At 47.9% G+C, this 15,041-nt stretch overlaps 1 protein-coding gene across 1 annotated transcript; it reads left to right on the forward strand.

Moving 5' to 3' along the window:
* The first annotated feature begins 341 nt into the window (after positions 1–341).
* On the forward strand, positions 342–14,795 carry HMGCS2 (3-hydroxy-3-methylglutaryl-CoA synthase 2). The gene is made up of 10 exons (XM_081121484.1): positions 342–514; positions 4,984–5,438; positions 7,531–7,656; positions 8,199–8,363; positions 9,931–10,096; positions 10,688–10,858; positions 11,841–11,947; positions 12,514–12,639; positions 14,140–14,251; positions 14,426–14,795. The coding sequence occupies exons 1-9, from the start codon at positions 411–413 to the stop codon at positions 14,244–14,246; spliced, it is 1,527 nt and encodes a 508-aa protein (XP_080977610.1). The 5' UTR covers positions 342–410; the 3' UTR covers positions 14,247–14,251; positions 14,426–14,795.
* Positions 14,796–15,041: the final 246 nt, after the last annotated feature.

Below are 15,041 nucleotides of genomic sequence, written 5' to 3' on the forward strand. Positions count from 1 at the left end.
GAGAGCACTCTGGACCACCAAGCAAAAATAACTCGGATGAGAAGCCAGGGTCCGAGACAGGCCAGGCGGAGCTACCTTAGGACACGTTCCCGGGGCCAGCGTAGCCCCTGAGGGGGCTGGGCACCCCTCAGGCTGCCACGGGGCCGAGCAGGGAGGAATCAGAGCTGCTCACTCCTGCGCACACCCGGGCGCAGGGCGGCTGCGTACATGTTGGAGAGATGTTTTCCTTGGACTTGCCCGTGTTCTGAGACCTTTGGCCCAGTTTAGGAAGCCAACGGAGCCTCGATAAGCAGGGGCGTGACCTCCGGGGGCAGGAGTCTTGGGGCTCTATAAAGCCTGGCAGGGTACAGCCGGGCACATCTCCCAACGACTGTCTGCAAACTGCTGGCTTTCTGCTCGCACCCCTGAAAATGCAGAGGCTGTTGACTCCAGCGAAGAGGTTCTTGCAGCTGCAGAGAATGATGCAGGAAGCTCCTGCCCTGCCTGCGCACCTCCTCCCTGCGGCCCAGCACAGGTGAGTCCCCTTGTTCCCAGGGGCTGTCCAGGTCACCCTTACAGAGGTGTCCTAGAACCAGTAGGAGATGGGCAGCAGGCCGGCCACAGGGAAAAGCTCACTAGAACCCAAGTCAGAGGTGGGCAAGGCTTGTGCCCAGCCTTAGATAAGCAAGGTAACCTCTCGGGGTCTGAGTTACCTCATCTCTGAACAGACAGCCCCTTCCAGCTCCAGAGCTCCGGGATCTCAAACGTCTGACACCAGCTATTTATAAATGGGGACACCTTTCATCCACCCCCACCCCCAGCTGCATGAAGCAGCGGAAATACCAGTCCCAGGGTCCAAGCATCCTCTCCACCACCGCCCCACCTTTGCCCACAGCCTCTGCCAAGGCCTTCAGGATTCTGTGCCAACAGCAGCGTTAGCAAAACCAGCAGCCTCAAGTCACTGCAGCAAGATTCCAAAAGGACTGAGGAGAGCAGGTGTCTTTCTCTGCCCTCTGATTTCATGACAGGGTAAAATGAGATGTAAAGATGTGTGTGAGTGCGCGCGCGAGTGTGTGCAATCTGCTTGTGCACAGAAGCTCCTCCGCTCTCCTTTTCTGGGGAAACACTTCCTCAGTCCGGCCCGAGTGCTTGCAGTCTCCGGGAGTGGATGGTAACTCAGCCACAGCCAGTCCCCCAGCCCCCCAGCCCCCCTAGGCCATCCCCTGCGCTCTAGCACCAGCTCTTTCTCTCCCGCCGCTTCTACACTGCATTCCACAAACGCTGAGAAAGACCTTGATCTAGTGTCTTCCCTCGCTGGGGACCCAGGGAACCTGGGAGTACGGATGTGTGGGGCAGGTGACACTCTCTAGCCTTATTTTCCCTCGGACTCTCGGCCATTGTCCACCCCCTCCACCACCCCCATGTACAGGTCAAATGTCCTGGTTCAGAATTTCACCTGTTTGGGTATTTGCGAGGAAGGGATTGACGTGGGTTTGCTCATTTCAGTAATCAACACTTGGCCGCCCACCAAGAAACAAGCCTGAGTCCCCTCCTACCCGCCCCTCCTCCTGACGTTCTTGGTTCAAGACCTTGGCATCATTGCCCACATTTCCCTCATTGGCGTATTCACAGCTAATCCCATTTTCCGGGGCCTGAACAAGTATTAAGAAGCTTCTCTATGGCTCTCTTTTCCTCTGTTTGTCTGCCCCCTCTAATTCAACATGCATCAGCTCCAAAGCCAACCTAAGAGCCTCTCGCATCTCGGCACGTGCTTCGCTGCCTTTAACATGAAGGAAGGCCTGTGCCCCCACCTCGTGGTCCCACCTGCTTTGCTCACGTGCCGTCTGCCTCCCCCCTTCACTCTCCACCCCAGAGCTGCCTCTCCAAGCCCCATCCAGTGCTTCAGCAGCAGAAGCCCCACTCATCGGTGAAGATCGATCTCAAGTGTAGCCCTTTCCTGAAGCCCCTCCTGAGCCCCCCACCCACAGGGAGCCCACTTCCTTTGAACCCCTGTGGGATTTGTCCATGTCCCTCTCATGGCCTCTATCCAGGTCTGACTCCTGGTTGGATTATGTGTGTAAGTGCTTATCTCCCTCCTCCCTCCCTCTGTGCGGGAGATCCACAAGGACCATGACCTCCTCTTTGCTTTGCTTTGCCCACTCCCCTCACCCCGCAGCACCCCCCCCACCCCCCCGCACAGTGCCTGGCATCCAGCAGCTAATTTTGAAACAAAAGGGAAGGAGATGACATGAAATAAAGACATAAAAGCTTGTTGCATGTTCTTGAACCAAGTGACGCCAGATCAAAACCAGTTTTAAAGTAAAATAAGGCCCAGCTGGGCGTGGCTCAGTGGTTGAGCATCGACCTAGGATCCAGGTGATCGGGGTTCGATTCCCGGTCAGGGCACATGCCCGGGTTGCGGGCTCAATCGATGACTCTCTCATCATTGATGTTTCTATCTCTCTCTCTCCCTCTCCTTTCCTCTCTCTGAAATCAATAAAGATATAGTTAAAAAATAAATAAATAATTTTTAAAAAAAATAAATAAAGTAAAATAAGACAGTTATTCCACAGAGAAAATATAAGACGTGAAGGATACTCTCATTTGTTTGTTTGTTTGTTTGTGGGGTTTTTTGTTTTGTTTTCGTTAATCCTTCCCTGAGGATATATTTCCCTTTGATTTTTAGAGAGTGTAAGGGAGGGAGGGAGAGAGAGAGAGAAACACTGATATGAGAGAGACACATCCATTGGTCGCCTCTCACATGCTCCCTCACCAGGGCCTGGGATGGAACCCACAGCCAGGTACGTGCCCTTGACAGGGAATCGAACCTGAGACCCTTCAGTTTGTGGGCAGATGCTCTAACCACTGAGCACGCCAGCCAGGCTGTGAAGGACACTCTTAACTCCAGTGGCCTGCTATTTCTGGAAACCTCTATATGTTAACTTTTCTTCAAGGCTCTGAAATCCCTGTCCAGAAATAGCCCCAGACAGTTAGAAAAGTCACCAGGTTGCCCTTCAGCCTTAGATTTCCAACTGGGAGGAGAGGGAGGGAGGGAGCTCAGAGAAGGCAGAGTGAGAGTTGAGGGGAGAGCCAGCAGAGCAGAGGACCAAGTGCTGGCTAACCATTAGCTCCCAGGCAGGGCAGCTCCTCTGCAAATATTTGAGAGTACAAACTCCAGTTATTGGGGCGGGGGGGGGGGGCATGCTCTTGTCAGATATGGGTGAACGTATATCTCTCTGCCCCACTGTCTCGTGATCATAGGACCCACTCTGCTTTGTCCTTTGAAGTAACCCTCCTGATGGAGATGTGGGGTTACCAGAAGCCCAGAATCCTTGGGATGATTGACACACACACTCAATCAAGAGCTACAGTTCCTGGGGCACAGAACTAAACGTATGTCTGTGGAGCCACCCTGTCCGTCTTCCATGGTCAGAAAGTCTGTAAGCAGATACAAGTCAAAAGGAACTTGGTGGCACTCATGAGTGTAACACACACTGGACAGTGAGAGGACAGGAGATTTCTAACACAGGACTAACTGTGTAGTTGCTCTGAGCTCCTCACTCCACCAGTGTGGTCCTTGATTTCACCCTCTGTAAAATGAAGGGTATTTCATTATGGTTTCTAAGGTTTTAATTCTAGTTTCCAACTTAGTAAATAATTAGGGAGGGACTAACCATTAGCTCTGTCATATGTCACGTGGGAGCAGGTGGGAGGTGGGCTTGGTGAGCTCTGTACTTGTGGATGGAAGGAAAGACTCCAGATTTTCAGCAGGGCCCTTAGGAGTCGGGGCTGAAGACAGGTGGGTGGGTCCAGGAAAGAAACAGACTGTCTCTTTCTTCTCCTACTGCCCTTTTCCTTATTTTCTTTCTGCTGCCACTTAGACTTGCTCTCATGCCTTCTGTATTCTCACAGCCTTTGCTCATTCCACTGTGTATTTAGCTGCAGAAACATCTGCCTCTCCCATTAGACTGTGCCCTCTTGGTGGGCACAAAGCATGTCTTGTTCACTACTGTGCATCTGGAGCCTGGCACTGTGTTGAGTGTGCTCAATAAAAACTGGGAGGCCCAGTCAGGAAAAGCAGAGAGGATGACATCAAGCAGAAAACTTCCTTAAAAGTAGAAAGACAGCAGGTATGTTCTTGTGTAGAAAAAAAATAAAGAAAAAAATATAAAGGGGAATAATGAGAGGACACGTTAAAAATGAATGAATTTTTTAAAACTATGCCCTGTGGGCTTTCTAACACATGTAGCAGTAAACTATATGACAATAATAGCTCAAAGGGATGCAGAGGACAAGTGAAATTAAAGTAAGGTTTTGCACTGCTTGGAAAGTAGTAGAAATGTTAAGTTATATTATAAGCCATTTATGTATATTGTAATCACTAAGATCATGACTGAAAGAAAAAGAGGAGATAACCTGGAATAATAAACACCTGCTTAATCCAAAAAAAAAAAAAACCAAACCAAAACAACAACAAAAAACAACCAGGACAAAAGAAATAAAGAATAGATGAGGCAAATAAAAACAAATAGTGACATGGTAGACTTAATTCCAACTATATCAGTAATTACAATAAATATAACTGGATTAATTACTCCCGTAAAAGCATCAGTATTGTAGGACTTGCTAAAAAATTTTAAAGACCCAACTATATGCTGTTTAGAATAGATGCATGTGAAATATAAAGACCCTAAGAGGTTAAAAGTATAAAAGGACAGAAAAATAAATACCAGGCAAACAGTAATAAAACAACTAAGGCAGCTTCATTAACATCAGGAAAAGACACTATGACAATAATATCACACACATAAAGAGGGCATTTAAATAAGGAATAAAGGAGTCAGTTCAAGAGAAATATGTAACAATCCTAAATTTGTGTTCTTCTGATAACATAGCTTCAAAATATATTTTTAAAATGAATGAAATGATGGCTGTATTATTCTTTGAGGAAACTGGCTAGAGACCATTAGTGAGATTTTTTTTTTATTGTTATTTCCACTGTAGGTTTTCTACCATCCCTGCTGTCCCCTTGGCCAAAACGGATACTTGGCCAAAGGATGTGGGTATCCTTGCCATGGAGGTATATTTCCCAGCCCAATATGTGGACCAAACAGACCTGGAGAAGTATAATAATGTGGAAGCAGGGAAGTACACGGTGGGCTTGGGCCAAACCCGTATGGGCTTCTGCTCAGTCAAGGAGGACATCAACTCCCTGTGCCTGACGGTGGTGCAGCAGCTGATGGAGCGCACGAAGATCCCATGGGACTCTGTGGGCCGGCTAGAAGTTGGCACTGAGACCATCATTGACAAGTCCAAGGCTGTCAAAACAGTGCTCATGGAGCTCTTCCAGGATTCGGGCAACACTGACATTGAGGGCATAGATACCACCAATGCCTGCTATGGTGGCACTGCCTCCCTCTTTAATGCTGCCAACTGGATGGAGTCCAGCTACTGGGATGGTATGTGCTGCCAGAGGTCTTGTGTAAGAAAGGGCTGGGGTTGGAGACAGAATGTTCAGTTTTGCTTCCCCAGGTGGTTTCATCCAGGCAGGGAGGGACAAGTTATTCACACAGCTACTGCTATCATCCAACCACCACCATGATAATAACTGCTTAGACTTGCATAGCTTTGTACAGTTAATTAGGTAGCGTGTTCATATAATCTTTCATGTATCCTTACCACATCCTAGGAAGTGGGTATTATCCTGATTTATAGGTGAGAAAATGGAAGGTCTGATATCTTACCTATCATGTGTGGCACAGACAATACACTGAACCAAATCCAGTATGTTTCCCATTTCACTGTACTTGTTTCTCTAAAGCTTCTCCTAAGTGCCTGAGAGCAAGAGACTGGTGATATTGAAAGATCTAAAAAAGTTAGGTGTTAAGGGAAAGACACCGTGGTAAAAATAGGCCCAAAGAATCACTAGATATACTGTTACACAAGTATTTCCAGTCTTTCTCCCTTGCCTTGTTCCTAGAAATTATATTTGCATATTAACATTACCCTGTATCTTCCTTATGTCTTCCCTCAATTGCAAGAAAGAATCCCTCTTGTGATAGCATGAAAAGGCCCAAGGGAAACAGCGCAAGTTGAGAGTTAGGAACGTAGTTCTATCCGTAAATGTCAACAAACCCATTAACCTCTTTGAGCCTCAGCGTTCTTATTTGCCTGCCTGCTTTTGAAGAAGACACCCATGGAGGTGTGGTCAGTCAAGGCACTCAGTGTTTACTAAGTTGGAAACTAGAATTAAAACCTTAGAAACCATAATGAACATTTTGTCGAACTTACCGTTTGTTTTTAATGCTTCTAAATACATAGACATAGATGATGATATAGATATAGACAGATATAGATATAGATAGATGTAGATATAGATATAGACAAAGATATAGACATATATAGATACATAGATGGTAGGTAGGTAGATAGATGATAAATACATAGACTAGATAGATTGATTGATTGATTGACTGACTGATTGATTGATTGATTTGGGGGGAAATACTTTTTTGTTGGGATTGAGTTGGAGTTGTTATAATTTTTAAGTGAAGGCTCTTGGGTTTTGATGAATTCGGGTTGGAATCCTGACTGAGTCCTTATTACTCCATCTATTCGCTCTGTGGCTCTGGACAGTGACTTAAGGCCTCAATTTCTTCATCTATAAAAAGGGGATAACTGTATGTGACATACAGGCTTATCATGAGGATTAAATTATATACAAATATGGTTCCCAAAACAGCACTGGAATAACCCCTAGGGACTTCCTTACAGGTTAGATAGAATACTAAAATTACTACCATCTCTCCTAGAAGCTCAAGTTTGGTGGGGTTTTTTATTGGGAGAGGGGAAGGATCAGTACTATCAGATGCAAGTGGAACAAACAATAGTCAAGACAACAATTATTTATTAATAGTCTGGCTATTACAGAGGTAGGAACTATGATTCATCTACATTAATGTGGTTACTCAATATAAACCCTTTTCACAATAAAAATACTATCAGGTCGTTCCAAGCACATGGTTTAGGATCCAGTCAGAACTGGGTTTGAAGAGCAAATTCCACATTCACTAGGTGTGAGACCTTAACAGGTGACTTAATCTCTCTGGGAGGCAGGTCTTCCTCTGTCAGTGTACATGCTCTCTGCCTCATGGAATGGTTTTCAGGGTTGTTTGAGAATAACTAGTGTCTAGCTAGTTTTTCAAATGTTCATTTCCCTCCCCATCCCTTGGCTTTCTATGGAAAGAAATTTCAGCCACAGAGTGCTAACAGTGACGGGTACCAACTTAAATTACCTCCCAAAGTCCCATTAATAAAATTGTTCATTGAATTCAGAAACAGAATTCTGAATTAATGAGCATTTTACAGTCAGAGTACTGGGGCACTGAATTTTGGCTTTGCATTTCAAATGTGTCATGATAAGTTTCATAGAACATAAGCTCCACGGCATGGGGATTTTTAGTTTTGTTTGCCAGTCTATCTCCAATACCTAAAATTGTGCCTGGCACACAGGAGGCACTCAGACTACTTGAGACTTGCCTCTCCTTACAGGTCGCTATGCATTGGTGGTCTGTGGAGACATCGCAGTGTACCCCAGTGGCAATGCTCGGCCGACAGGAGGCGCCGGAGCAGTGGCAATGCTGGTTGGGCCCGAGTCCCCCCTGGTCCTTGAGAGAGGTTTGTAGTAACCTGCGGATGCTTGGTACCAAGAGATTGTGCGTGGGGTGGCCAACTGGGTAGCTCCTGATCCCAAACTGGCATACCCACTACGCAGGGCTGAAGGATGGATTTGAGGGCATCACTTCCTTTCTAAAGGCGGGCCTGGGGAGCAGAGGGCAGGGAGAAAGGGAAGAGAGAGGGATCAGGGGGGTTTCCTCTCCTGCACCGTCACACGTTGGGATAATGACGTGTGGAATAAATGGTGTTTTGGGGAGCCAAACTGGCAATTGAAGATGAAAGATGATAATTGGGTATGAAATCAAAGCCTTTCCTTTGAGATTTTTGCCATCTATTCCAGATTTTGTTAAGCCCGTATAGGTGTGGGAAGGGAAATATAAATCCCATTTCTGTAACAGCAACAATTTATTCCACTGCCTTTGAACGCATGAGGGATGTTGAATGGGCTCAAGCTTGGCCTGAGACTGTAATATTGTCCCATCCTCTCTGCTTGATGAGGGCTGCACTGTGCAGTCCCTGGATCCCAATGTGTGCCTTGCCAGGGCTCCGGGGAACCCACATGGAGAACGCATATGATTTCTACAAACCAGACGGGGCTTCGGAATACCCAGTCGTGGACGGGAAGCTCTCCATTCAGTGCTACATACGGGCCTTGGACCAATGTTACAAAGTTTACCGTCAAAAAATTCAGAACCAGTGGAAACAAGGTATGGGGCTCGGAGGGCAGAAAGCGGGGGCTCTACGTACACGGGGCCACGAGTTTGTCCTAAAAGCTTAAGATGAGGTCTCCTCTCTCCTCTGTAAATGACCTCAAGAGAATCGTTTCATGTCCGCTTCTTACCCCCTTCCCTGGGTCTATGCTCAAGTCCACGTGGAAGTCATTCAAAATCAAGCATGAAATCGCCTCTGACTTGAGCTAAATAAAGTAAACACTCTAGGTCCAAGCCACCAGCATGAAAGCAGCGGGTATTGGCCATCTGGGGAGGTACTGTAGTGAGTCAGAATAACCATATCCTGCTGGGCCTCTGATTTGTTTCCGCTGAAGTCAGGGGCGATTTGACTCCTGGTTTGTAGTTTGCCACCTTTTAAAGTCTGGTTGATGTTGAAAAAATCTCACCTGTATTTTCAGCATACCTTTATCAGTGATTTTTCTCTGGATGGTAGTGTTATAACTTGATTTTATTTTCACCTTCAGTTTCTAAATTTTCTTCTAAAAAATATATGTACTGCTTTCATAATCAGAAAAGAAACAAATTTTATTTTAAAAATTTGCCCTGGCCGATGTGGCTCAGTCGGTTGGGTGTCATCCTGTGCACCAAGAGGTCTCTGGTTCTATTTCCCGTTCAGGCTCATGCCTGGGTTGTGGGCTAGATGCCCAGTAGGGGGTGTGCAGGAGGCAGCCACGGGATGTTTCTCTCTTCCTCTCCCTCTCGCTCTAAAATCAATAAAAAAATATTTTTAAAAAATCAAGAGAAACCTACTTTTTCAAAATACAAAGGGTTCTTACCTGCCTAGCCATGCTCAGATGGGCACCTGCAAAAGACAGGTTCAATGTGGGCAAAGGCAGGTGCTGAGGCATCAGAGCATGGATGCTGGAGGGGTGGCACAAGGAGCCACTGCTTGCCCCTTTCCACCGCAGAGGGGAGAGGCCAGCTGCCCCAGCCGCTCCCCATGGGCCAGGAGCCAACCTGGACCTCCCTGCCTCTGCCCACCCACAGCCAAACTGCTGTTGGCTAATCGCTGCCGCCTCTTCCAAATTCCTACGGCATCCGGATTTTACTCCATATTGTCCTACGGAATTTGAATGATGCTGCTTGGGAGAAGCACTAACCTGTCACCTCCCCTCCTGGGGGCAGAGGGTGCACTGCCCTTCTCTTCAAAGTGAGAGAAACAGCCTGAAGTGTAGAGTCAGGGACGCCGGAACCTGAATCCAAAGCCAGGCACTTTCAAGCTGTGACCTTGGGCACGTAACTCAGCTTCGTGCTTTGCACACACGGTCTCCTCCTCTGGACAAAAGAGAAAATGATGGAACACGAGGTTGATTGGGAGGAATTAGCTTCCACAGAGGTTGGCAATAGTAGATCGGAGGAGCCTATTTGTTCCTTCCCCTCCTTTCTTTGTAATGGGCGCTTAGTGAAATGCTCGCAAGGTGAGTGAGCAACCTTAGGAGTGCTTGGGGAGGGGGGCCGGCGGGCTCAGCGCAGTCAGGTTCTGGGGCGCAGTCTCAACTGGTCCGTGGGTCGCGCCACCTCCTTGTTTTCACCCCTTCTCCAGCTGGCATCGACCGGGCTTTCACTCTCGACGATTTGCAGTTCATGATCTTCCACACGCCCTTCTGCAAGCTGGTCCAGAGGTCCCTGGCTCGCCTGATGTACAATGACTTCCTGTCCGCCAGCAGCGACACTCGGGCCAGCGTCTACAAGGAGCTGGAGGCCTTCAGGTGGGTCCTTTTGCGGGGGGCCTAGAGGCTCCGAGGCGTGTGGAAGGAGGGGGTTCCTCAAGCCTCGGGCCTGGGCCGCCAGCTACTCCTGTGGGGGGAAGGACAGTCCTCCAGAAGCGACACCGAGTCTTAGCTGGGTTATTGGGTTCCTGTCCACATAGGGTCCTCCACCTTTCACCTCAGGGAGCGCAGGGATGAGCCAGGACCTCTGCATCAAGTGACTAGGAGAAGCTTCAGAGAAAAGGGGGCAAGAGGGGACGGCTACATCATTTGGCCGATAAACATCCGATGGTGTCAGGCACCATAAAACTCGAGGGTCACAGACACAAGTGGGACTCGTTGGTCTCTGCCTAGCGGCCCTCACAGTCTATACGGACAGAAACACCTAGAAGCAAATAATCTCAGAACAGGACAGCAGCTCGGCGAGTGTGTGGTCTCACTCTCACTCGCCATGGACTCCATTAATGTCTTGCTTGTTGCCTCAGTTTCCCCATATAATAAAAAGTCTTCCCCCCAGAGGCGTCCCTTTCCCCAGCCGCCCCCCTCCCGTCCCCAGCCTCTCACCGGCCTGTTCCTCTGGCTGCCTCACAGAGGGCTGAAGCTGGAGGACACCTACGTCAACAAAGACCTGGACAAAGCTCTGCTAAAGGCCTCTCTGGACATGTTCAACAAGAAAACCAAGGCCTCCCTTTACCTCTCCACGCACAACGGGAACACGTACACCTCGTCCCTGTATGGGTGCCTGGCCTCTCTTCTGTCCCAGTGAGTACTCCGTCTGGTCCCACCTCCTGCCCCCACCCACGGTCTGAGGGGTCAGCCAAGTTCGGGTCTTCTTCTGATTCAGAATTATTTTTAAGAAGGAAGGCAGGGAGGGAGGGAGGGAGGTGAAAGAAGCTTGTTTTAAAGGGATGTACAGAAGGGTTACTATCAGCATTAAACAGTCATCTCCAAAGTGAAGTTCATGCATTTGTCGGGGGATGTGCGAGATCTACTCAATGCAGCAAGAAAATAGAGGAACTTTTATGTATATTTCTATCTCATCCATTTAAAACCTCTATACTTAGTAAAGCATAGTGGTTATGAGAGTCTAGTTTTAGAGCCCACAACCTAGCTTCAATCTCTTTACCACTATGTGCCTCCCTTTTCCCATCTGAAAATATGTGCAACAATATGTACCTGCTTGAGTTTTGATGAGTGTTAATGTCTAAAGCAATTAGAACTGTAACGCTCTGCAGGGGCTCAAATGTTAATTGTTATTTCTATTGACATTCTATTTTGTGGGGTTTAGAAAGAAATACTTGTACTATAGCACATGCATATAATCTAGGAGATACATATATATATGTATCTAATGAAATTATTACTAATGAGGGGGACAGAGCATTACCAGTCAACATGAGAGCTTGCAGGTAAATCCAATGGTCTGACCTTCACTCAGAGACGCCTTCGGAGCTCTCTGAACTCACCTTGTCCTCAGGGGTGGGGAGAAGCTCCTTTTATGCCCCGAAATTCTGTTATGCTCACTGTGCCTTCTGCATCTTGGATTTTAGCTGCTCCCTTCTTGGCATGTTTTTCTCCTTCTGGGGCTATCCCCAGGGTCCAAAAGTCTCTCTTTGTGTGAGTGCTGGGAACCCACTTAGAGTCGCAAGAGGTGAACTACTTTGGGTTGACAGGTTGGTTGTTTGTTAGAAGCACAGAATACAATGCTGGTGTGTTTTCTAGGTTTTGATTTCTTTCCCTGCAGGCACTCTGCCCAGGAGCTGGCAGGCTCCAGGATCGGTGCCTTCTCCTATGGCTCTGGCTTGGCGGCCAGTTTGTTTTCATTCCGCGTGTCCCAGGATGCGTCTCCAGGTGAGTCCCGTCTCCCTATCAGGCACCTCTGGTAAGATTCATCCGGTGAAAGGAATGACTTTCCGCCTCACCACCGCCGAGGCTCCCACCTTGACAGAATAATGTGATTAAGAACAAATCCCCAGAGGGATTTCAACACTGGAGAAAGTTTGTCTAATTTATATATTTGAAACTCTCCCCTGGGACAAACGTGGATGTGGGGAAGCCGGTCAAGCTGTTCCAGCAAATAGTCCAGGGGAGAGTAATGACGGTGTGGAGGCAGCTCGTTAAAGAGAAGCTGGTGGGTTTGAGGTGTCCAGGAAATGTTGATTGTTTTATGACAAATGCAGTAAAAGTCACCCATCTGGCACCGCGTGAGCTGTACCTTGACTAGATGAGTGCGTCTGCCCCTGTGTTGCTAGCATCGCGTTGGCTGGCCCTGATCCCTTCTTGGCATTCTAAACCACAAGCAGCACTTTCCCCCAAGCTTCGAGCTCCCACAAAACCTGGCTCTCGACTGGGCTGGTGATCGGCGGCAGTGACCGTGACGATGAGGCAGGTTTATCTGTCTTGCCTCTGCTTCCCAGGCTCCCCCCTGGAAAAGCTGGTGTCCAGCATGTCAGACCTGCCCAAACGCCTGGAGTCCCGGAAGCGCATGTCTCCTGAGGAGTTCACAGAAATAATGGACCAACGAGAACATTTTTTCCACAAGGGTAAGGAAAAGGCAGGAAGAGAGAAGGAGAAGGCGATTTTCTCGGGCTCTGTGGCAGTGGCTGCAAGCCAGGGGTTCGTCAGAAGTCGAGGGGAGAGTGGGCCAAGGTGACGGTGTCTCTAAGATATGCTAGGGAGAAGATCTGTTAGGGGCCAAGGGGCAAGAACTGGGTGGGGAAGCAAAAGACAGCGTTAGCCGTGGCTGGTGTGGCTTAGTTGGTTGAGTGTCATCCCGTGCACCGAGAGGTTGTGGGTTCGATTCCTGGTCAGGGCACATGCAAGGGTTTCAGACTCGATCCCCAGTAGGGGCCGTGCAGGAGGCAGGCAATGGATGTTTTTCTCTCTCCCTCTCCCTCCCTCTCTCTCTAAAAAATCAATAAAAACATATATATATTTTAAAGACAGAGTTGGGAAGAGGTAGCAGGCAGCATGTGGCTCCTCAGTACAGATTGTAGCTAACCAGCCAAAGCAGGGTACTAGACAGTGTAGCTCCATGGAGGCCAGATGTGCGATCTTTGGAAAAACCATCTGTCTAGCTCAGACTTTGGAGCTAGACTGCCAAACCTCAACTGACTTATGACACTCACTAGCCCTTTATCTTTGGGAAAATTATTGAACTTTTCCCAGTGGTCTCATTTCTAAAATCATACCAATTTTGCAGGATTGCCAAACAAATTAAATAAATGAATGTGTTCAAATGAGTTCTGAACAAACTTAACTATCTCCACCCAACTGCCCTTTCTCTCCCAAACACAAAAACGAAATATGGCCCCAAAAAGCAACAGAAGAAAAGTAAACCAAAGCTAAAGGTATAACTGGGGAGACCAAATGGTGATTTTCAAACCACGGTAACTGTATTTTCTCAAGCAAACCTTGAGACACATGGTTTGCACTGTGGTCTGAAAGGGGGACAGAACCTATGGAATTGGGAATGTTCCGGAAAACCTAGATGTAGCAGTCATCGATCTTATCTGGAACAGGGAACACGGTAGAGCAAAGAAGAAAAACAATGAAAATAAAACTAGGACCTCTGAGATGAACATTCACGGGCAAAACGCTGAAATACTACAATAAGTCAGAGCCAGAGAACTTAGGACACAGAAGGAAGCGTCTATTGGGCAACAGGGAGCTCTCGGTACGCCTCAAGCTCAGTACCATTGATAAAGGGACATGAAGATTCCAGTGGAGGAGAAAGGGCACGTTTACTGCAGGAAAATGTCATACTCCTATGATAAAATTTCTAATAGCCGAGCCTTATGGACTGGAGCCTTATGGACTAGAACCTTATGGGCTAGATCCTTAGGGGCTAGATCCTTGGGGACTAGATCTGCTCTGGTCCTTCTACTGGCCCAGTGCTCCTTTGGGTGTAGAGGTGGCCCCTCAGCCCCTTGCAGCACAGCCAGGAGAGGGTCCCCATGAAGCTATAGGTGTCCCAATTACTAGTTTCTTTTCCCCAACCGCCTATAGCTTTTTGAGTATTGCCTCTTCTGCTCATTCCACAGTGAATTTCTCACCCCCTGCTGACACAACCAGCCTTTTCCCAGGCACCTGGTACCTGGAGAGAGTGGATGAGCTACATCGCCGAAAGTATGCCCGGTGTCCAGTCTGAAGGGGGTGAGTGAAATTTTGCAGGGTTGGTGGCAAAGGTTTTCCTCCGGGGTACAGATGCAGGTTTGGAGACCCCTGTGCACAGCCCCGCCCCGGGCAAGAAGCAGGTACAGGGGGTGGAGGTGTCCAGGACGAGACTCACTATTCAATGTCCATTTTCTGCTTCTTTAAATTCGACAGCTCCATGGAGCGGTTCCTGGGAAAAGTACGCTAGCAGAGCTTTTGCCCACAAGTCGTGTAAAACAAACTACAACCCATCCTTAGCTGGTAAATAGATCAGATTGGACACACTCGCCCCATAAGCCGTGGCCCTGTAGGATGACAGCCACCTCAGTGGGTCCTTCATGCCTTCCCCTGCTGCAGTCACCATCAAGGGCTGCGGGCTGTGGGCCAGGGGCCCTCTTTTAAAAAAAGAGACTGAGAGAAGGCCTAGCCTCAGCCTCCAGCAATGTGGCAGATCTGCTGTCTCCAGATCCAGATACTTGTCTATCACTCATTATAGCTTTGTTTTTATTATTATTATTATTAAACTTCTGTGCCATTATATCTTCATTCTTTCTTCAGGTTTTCTGTGAATTTCTCAATGTTATACCAGGTACCAAGCTAATACAACACTATTGAAAAAGAGAAGTAGGTGGGGGAGGGGGGAAAGGGTCCATTGTATGGTGCTGGATATAACTAGACCTTGGGGAGTGATGACTTTGTGGTGTATACAGGTGTAAAATTCTAATGCTGTACAACTGGAATTTATATAACAAAATAATAAAAGGAAAAGGCAAGAGAGGCAGCCAGGCCC

Source organism: Miniopterus schreibersii (assembly GCF_964146895.1).
Source record: "Miniopterus schreibersii genome assembly, chromosome: 19".
In the NCBI taxonomy this organism is placed as follows: Eukaryota; Metazoa; Chordata; class Mammalia; order Chiroptera; family Miniopteridae; genus Miniopterus; species Miniopterus schreibersii.

Bases quoted from the DNA above. Each gene is read 5' to 3' on its own strand.
- HMGCS2 (XM_081121484.1), top strand. From the start codon at position 411: ATGCAGAGGCTGTTGACTCCAGCGAAGAGGTTCTTGCAGCTGCAGAGA. The intron at 5,439-7,530 runs GTATGTGCTGCC...CTCTCCTTACAG, and splicing joins GGAGTCCAGCTACTGGGATG to GTCGCTATGCATTGGTGGTC. The intron at 10,859-11,840 runs GTGAGTACTCCG...CTTTCCCTGCAG, and splicing joins CTGGCCTCTCTTCTGTCCCA to GCACTCTGCCCAGGAGCTGG.